The sequence below is a fragment of the Limulus polyphemus genome, unplaced genomic scaffold, assembly GCF_000517525.1.
Source record: "Limulus polyphemus unplaced genomic scaffold, Limulus_polyphemus-2.1.2 Scaffold284, whole genome shotgun sequence".
Classification (NCBI taxonomy): domain Eukaryota; kingdom Metazoa; phylum Arthropoda; class Merostomata; order Xiphosura; family Limulidae; genus Limulus; species Limulus polyphemus.
This window is the reverse complement of record NW_013665894.1, coordinates 195,546-203,621: the sequence shown is the minus strand read 5'-3', so window position 1 is coordinate 203,621 and position 8,076 is coordinate 195,546. Positions and strand designations below refer to the sequence as shown.

Below are 8,076 nucleotides of genomic sequence, written 5' to 3'. Positions count from 1 at the left end.
TAACGAATTTTGGCAGATTATCAGTTAACATTACAATACTTTCATATGCAAAATATCAAATATTTTCATTAAGTCTTATAGTTTTTGTAAAGCAGTGTTTTTCTCATGCATTTTTTCTTTTCGCATGTTGCTTATCTATCATGCAAAGAAATCTTTATAATGTCCAGATAGGTATCATACATTTCTAAAGAAAAACTTTATATTTTATCTGTTATTTTCAGTAATTAATCTTTGTACGAGTTTGGTAGATTTGACCAATCTCACAACCACCATAAAAAAAATTGGGAAATAAATATAAATTATGCCTCTTTCATCTAAGAATGAACACAAATTATAACATGAAAACATAAATGTTTAGACTATAAATGGTTTGAATCTCATAACATTATACATTTATATATGTTTATTATTTTTAATGTATTGACCTTTTAGCCATGCCTGGCTAACAGTACAGAAGTTACAATGACGCGACACTTGTGCATTCATGTTACCGTATCCAGTAACATAAAACTGACCTTTGGTGTGTACAAAGTAACTTGGCTCTGTTTTAGTAGACTAGTATTTTGTAAAATACAGTCACATTTCAATTATTATACATTATATATGTATATAGATTATTGCTATTTTGAAATCAGTTCTTAAACTTATTTTTCTTAAAACATACAACAGTAAATAAAGAAGTAAAGCAATTAATAATCTTTTCTAGTTACGACCTTTGTACTCGGTTCGTGCTTGACATAAGTGGCTAATCCTTTAAAAATTTTGCATGTGGAGGATATGAAACAAAATATTTTTTTTAGGTTTTTAATATACATTTGAATAACTAAAAATCATAAACTACTACATCAGTACCATAGAATTCCACTAAAATTTATCAAGCTTAGTAATTAAGATGTATTTTAGTCTAAAAAAAATATGAAATTTTGAACAGACTAAACACACACCCTACCTCATTGAAATATTGGTTCAAAAGAAAGAAATGGCATCCAAGTCCATTAACATGGCTGAGAAAGCCACTAGGGGGACATTTTGGGCTTCCAATTGGTTATTCGTGTCATATATAGAAGTAAGTGTATATAAGGGAGCGTTTCTAAAAATGGAAAGAGACGGGCGAGGTACCACTGTGTTTGATTTATAACATGAGCAATATCATAGCAAATAGAAAAGATAAGACCTTCATATTTTATATTCTAGCTTGTCAATGTCGGTAATTTGAGTTTTTAATTCGTACGAAACTATAGACTTAGTATTCTGACTTCACAAACATTTAATTTTAACCAGTGCTGCATTCAACATACCACGTGACACACAAAAATTGATGTTTATTTGTTTTTTAATATTTGCTTTTAGATTAAGAAATTGAGTAATATATAGTACTAAAATTTGAATTATAATCTATAGTTTGATACCAAACTTATTCACATAAATTCATGAATTAGTAGTTCAATAAAATTTTGAATGCGAGTCAACAAATGAGATGACATGGCCTTTCACCTGTGACCCATCTCAAAAGGGTTATCTGAGTTTGATATAATGTTTAACACCATATATGTCCAGAATTTTATAGAAAAAAATTTTAGGAAATATTCTAAAATATGTCAAAGGATGCAAGCACGAAGTTTTAGTTGTTTTCAAAATTTAATAAAACAACTTTATTATCCATGTTATGTTAATAGAATTGCCATCAAAATGTAGTTTATAATTTATGTTTGATATTATATATGTTTTAATTCGAAAGAAAATAAAAAAAAAAGCTAAATATCCTTTCATGTGTGCCACATTGCATGTCCTTTTGTTTTATTGGGCAGTTTATATTGTATTATGCCTACCATACAATGTCTATAGTGGTTAATAAATTAGAAACCCAAATTTCAGACACTTACAAGCTAGAATACGAAATAAGAACCTCTAATCTTTTTCATTTGCTGAGATATCATTATATCTAGCAAACTTACCAGGGTAGCCCTTCCACTACTCCATTCTTTTGAAACCTCTTGTCTACTCATGCCTACTTCTCTTAAGTACATGTTTATAACCAATACAAAGAGCAAATCCCAAACTACTTCAACCTGACAGTTATTTATAATTGACTTGATGGGAAAAGCTGGATTTTTACTAAAAATGTTGAAGTCTGTTAACTAAGTTGTTGTTCTGAACAGAAATGAAATTTTTAAACTTACATATAGCATAGCTAGAAAACCAGATAAATTACAGTGATATTATTCTACCAGTATAGTAATTTGATAATTTTTTGGTTTTCTTAAATGCATATTTGTAATCTATCAAAATTAATTTGTTTCCCACTCTACTTGAGAAAATAAATGTGGCTTATGGTGAGGATTAGCAAGTACAATGCACGAATGCAAATCAATTTTGTAACATCATAAGAACTAGAAATTATTATTTTTCTATCTAATTTTTATTTATTGTTCTATGTTAATAAGCACTTACACACTTTGTACACCTATACTACTAAATTCTGACAACCCTGGGAGGATAACTAACATCCAAATTAGTGTTTGAACCTGTACCAAAAATCTTAACTGGATTTAGGTAGATATCTGGGTGCCTGAAATTTCTGACCACTATCAACACAACAGTTTCTAATGTGCAGAAGACAAGACAACATGAACCATGAAGCCACACAGTTTAAGTTACTTCGTGTGCATTGTTGTTTTTATTTTTCTAGCAAAAGCATGTTTAACACTGCTAATAATAAGTTTTGAATGTTTGGGTGGAAAACTAAAAGAAAACAGTAAATGATATAATTATAAATGAAAGATGAAAACGATGTTAACTCCAAAACCTTTGCAGCCATCATGTATACTATAGCATAGGTCTGCAAAGTATAGGCTACTGTATGTATTCCCATTATTCTACATGAGGTACTGAAATAAATCAATCAAATATCTCTCCATTTTTTAACTTTTCATCAATTGTTTCTTTGATTGGATACTATTAACTTATTGGTAACTGGTAACAAAACAAAGTACTTTTTAATAGTTCACCCTGGCTGAGTGTCATTACACAATACCCACAGTGCCCAGGCAATAATGGACAGGATGACGACACTTAGGTTGTATGTACATACATTTATATATGGATGTTACAACATATACTGCCACCTATCATTATAACACACATTGAGAGATCACAAGACCACTGCGAGTGGCTGCGCTATCAGAAAAGTTAGCACAATTGATGGGCAGAGCTTACCTCAAATATTTCAATGACAAAACTTTGATAATTCCCCATTAAGGTTAGTGTGTGTGTTTCTCAATTAAATTGCAATGAAGTAAAACAACAACTCTAGGGCAATGATTGCCTCGAATTATGATGAGCAGCAGCTAGCTACAGTTGAAACAAATTAAACTAGTTATATAAACTTGTAAAAACTTTTGGAAGATATTGTTTATATTGATACAATAATTTACTGTATTTACTATTACAAATCACACAGTCATCAGGTTTGAAAGTTTCCTATGAGTGATAGGCCTCATTTCTTCCCTAGAATGTGCTGCACTACAAAATGGTGGTAACCACAAACTGACTACATGTAGTGAATCGGCCAATAATCATTTAACAATGAAAAATTTTAAATGGACTTTTTAATATTTGTTGCTTACTTAATTGATTCTTTGTCTTTTATGTTCATTATTGTCAATGGAAGAGGTAAAAGTTAGTATAGTATAAGCAAATTTTGAGAGTATAAGAAAGATTGAATAACTTGATTTATAAAGTACTCGGGGATTTTTGTACACTGTTAAACTTAAAGATCAATTACTTACTAATCAGTGTCACTGGCATGTCACTGGAATTTAATCTGAGTCTCTACCACTACAATTGCTTCCACATTTGTCTTCACTCTCTGTGTCGTGACTTTTTGTGCCTGTTTGAGATTTTTGCTTGCTGTTTTCTCTTAAAAATTATAGTTTGTCTGCAGCTCTGTTTACCATACTTTGACTTAAGAATTGCATAGCTTTTTTTTTTAAACTGGGTAACAATCATGACTGGTGGGTACCCAGTGAAAACACTAATCCGAATATTTACCAAACTTATTGCATTGGCTTGGACTTTGTACAGAACCATATCTTAAACATTTTCTCACACTTTTATTACTTTAGACAATTCTCCTTGCAATCACTGTACTGTAAACAAGCTGATAAATCCTCTCCCACTGTGTTCTCAGAGCCAGGATTATGATAAACTCTATGGGAATTTTGGCTTATTGTTTGCTATTGATTGTGTCATATTACAGTGTCACAGTCTTATGGCAGAAGTGGTGATTCATTGCTTTATGTTCAGAAGGTTTCTACTTCATCTGCTTATAGTACAACAAACATAGAAAATAGATGTGAAAAGGTTAGAAGTAGAAACTCTCAGGAGAAGTACTTTGGAACTTTGTGGTCAATACTATAAAGGATAGAACAGTACTGCTCATTTTACGTTTAATTATGGTGATCAAATTAACCAATTACATATTGAATAAGGGTAGGAAAAATAACAGATAGAATTAAAAAAAAGAATATTTGATATTTATTTATGAGGTTTTAGAGATTAAGCAAATAAAATTGATAATTTTCAGATGTTGAAATGTATTTTTAATCTTAAATTGAAAATCACTATGCATTCAGAGCCTTCAACATTAACTATATGTTCATGGACAAATTTTTAGTAAAATACTGAATTAAAAATTCTGATTTTTCTCTACAAAAGACTTGTAACATATACTAAAAGTTAGAAAAATTCCATGAAAATACACAAAACATGTTAAAAGTTATAGTATGGAAACTATGATGGTTATATTGGGGTCACACGGTGAGCATAATCCACTGAGGCAGTAGAAAAAGGGTTAAGTAAAGAATATACCCAGTAAATTACCGGATTATTAATTGTCTTGTTGGACTACTATAAAGTTGGCAAATTTCACATTATGGATTTTTGTTTAAAAATTTTGGCATTATACTATTGAAAAGAGCAGTAGTGAGCTCTGTGATGAATCAAATTGATATTTTTTGCAATCTTTCTATATTTAATCATTTAGGATTGAACAAGATAAACTTAACTAATGCACTGTTTTAATAGAACCAAAGTTTTACCATACATTTTACTTTTAATTATAAAATGAAGCCACATAGAAGTAGCGATTTACTTTGTCTGGTATGACAATTGCTTTTCTTGGAGATTCTATGATATTACAATATCATTTTTAGGGTATATGTGTAAATGTTTCACAGAAAAATTTTTTTGAAGATTTTTTTTTTAATTAAATTATAAACACAACAGTGTTATTAGAAACTGCCAATACTTTAGTTTAACTATTTAATACATATATTTTTAAATATTGCATTAATACTTCTTATGTGTTCATATATGAATACAACTTGTTTTTTGATCATGTAAATGAATATTATTCTATAATGAAAAAAAATTAAATACATTTTCAATTTTATTTCATTAAGGTTTTCATAAAACAAGGACATTTTTTACATCTTTATAGGCTGTATCCAACTTCTGTGATTATTTTACAAGCTTTTGACTTCTATTTGACTCATCCATTTCAAAAAGTGAAAGATATTGACATTTCTATTCTGGAGAATATTTTCCCATTGATGCAGCAGAATCTGTTATCACCTTTTCATTTGGTAATTAAAGTTTTAATGTTTCTAAAATGTATGTCTGTATCCTGGAATTAGATTTTATTAGTGATATTTTATTCCATGTGTGCAGTATATATTTCAAACCTTTAAATGGTAGGTAGTAACATGAATTAAATCCAAATTTTGATGAATTAATTATTTTACTTGTATGGTAACATTATCACCATAAACAACAAAATTCAAACACTTTTAAATCAAATTAATCAAACATATATCCATACCCAAAAAAGTATTTTAAATTAAAAGAAAATGATTATTGCAAACTTCCATAAAACTGTCTCTGTTTTCTTTAAAAATAGTTTAGAATGAATTTGATTTTATATAAAACCTGGGGCTTGTGTTATTGTATCAATACAAAATTTTATTTTTGTTATTTTGTTTGTATAAATTCAATTTTGTTTTTCTGTTTTAACACAGTTTGAGGATTTTATGCTTATGGTTCTGTATAGTTATTGACTAAATAGGAAAAGATTTTTATGCGCTATAAAAGCAGAAACATTATGAAAGCAGACATTTTTCAATCTTTTCAGGTTCGCCTTTTGACATTAAGAATCCTCTCTAGTTTTAACCTGCCACTACCTTCATTAGAAGACAAGGTGAAAAGTTTATATAAAGATCATGCATATGATAATTCTAAGCTAATAACACTAAATAAAATTTTAATATTAACATATTTTATTATGCTCATGCTAAGAAGTTAGTATTTTCTTGTAAATTTAATTAGGAATAATCATTTGTAGAATTTTTTAAGAATGTTCAGAATAGAGTAATGTTTATTTTATATTAAAACTAATAATAGTGCTCCTGAAAAAAGGTTTAAAATGCCATAAAAGGAAAGAATGTTAAAGTTTTAGTCTACTTGTATTTGTTCCTACATTGTACAGATCATGTGTAAATATCAACAGATCAATTGCATTTAATCATACTTGGTTGAAAGTGCAAAAAAAATTAAAAGATAAAACGTTTAAAGCACACACACACACATATGTGTGTGTGTCTGTACATATAACAGAACTTGTATAGGTATAGGAAATGCTCATGCAACAAAAACCAGAAAATAAAAATATCAGATATAAGCTAACTATAAAATAAAATGAGGAACAAATAAAGTTTATGCTTATTTTAACATAAGTACAGTTTTCTAAGAGGAAAATTTGAAATGAGAGTCAAACTCACTTTTATTACAAATTTTTTTTATTACATTTAAGATTTGATTGACTTAGGCTAAAATAACTTGATTTCGTGTTGGTTAAAATAATGAGACATTGTTTAACCAATAAAGCAAGAATTTATATTCACATTCACTTACTCATTACAGGCTTGAAAATCATTTGGTTACTGGTTACTACTTTGTGGACTTAATTCAATAATGATTTCTTTTTACCACTTACAAAGCTTACAAAATTTAATGGTTGAATGCACCTAAAGTGGCTGTTTTAGTCCTTAAATATCTGACTACATGTACAAGCATTAGAGCTGGGCAGTTAACTTAATTGATTACCTAAGAGCATCAATTAGTGTCGTGTAAAGTAACCAATTAATTGAAATTACAATTAAATTGATTAATGTTACAGAATTAATAAACTAATTAAGATTTCCAGTTATTACTGTTTTGGATTATTCCAACTATATGAGTAATTGAAAATTCACCATGATGATTTCTCGTTATTATTCTTGGTTATGAGAATATTGTTCAACTTAATCATTTAGTGTCATAACTCATGAAAATAGTGAACTAATCGAAATAATTATTATTATTCCTAGTTATGAGAATATTGTTCAACTTAATCATTTAGTGTCATGACTAATGAAAATAGTGAACTACTCGAAATTAGTGTTTCTGATTATTGCTATTTTCAATTATTCCATCTATCCAAGTTTCATTTGAGAATAATCAATTAGTTAAATGTATTTGATTGATAAGCCTGATGATTAATCGATTGTCAATTTCCACTAATCACTTAGTTCTACCAACAGCTTTTTGTATGTTTCTCATTGATATATATATATTTAACATTAAGGTTGAAACTGGTCATGGCCTAGTGGTTAACAAGCCAGGACTATGAATTCAAGAGTTCATGATTTACATCCTGTTGCTCCCAAAATGCATTTCTTACTTAGGGGGCTGTGGGTTTGCTACAAGAGTGATGATCATTCCTCACTGTTTGTTTCTGTTGACTAACAGTCTTCCCTCTAATCTCAGTTGAGAATTAGATAGAACTTGTGTAGTTTTGTCAAAAATTTTAAAACTGGCAATGTAAATGTACATTACATGTTTACAAAGTAATTATTAAAAAATATTATAAACAAATTTTTAATTGGTTATTGCTGGCCAATGATATTTCACTTTTTATGACATGCTTAACTCTAAATGTATATTGAATAATTTTAATGTCTAATAATTCAAAATGTGAAA

General features: G+C 28.7%; 1 protein-coding gene across 1 annotated transcript in view; it reads left to right on the top strand.

The window, feature by feature from the left end:
- LOC106457035 (small subunit processome component 20 homolog) overlaps positions 1-8,076 on the top strand; it is a 184,195-nt gene that overhangs the window by 42,422 nt on the left and 133,697 nt on the right. The window contains exons 16-17 of the mRNA XM_022382842.1: positions 5,501-5,645; positions 6,191-6,256. Of these exons, the coding sequence (XP_022238550.1) occupies positions 5,501-5,645; positions 6,191-6,256 (211 nt within the window). The remainder of the gene's footprint in view (positions 1-5,500; positions 5,646-6,190; positions 6,257-8,076) is intronic.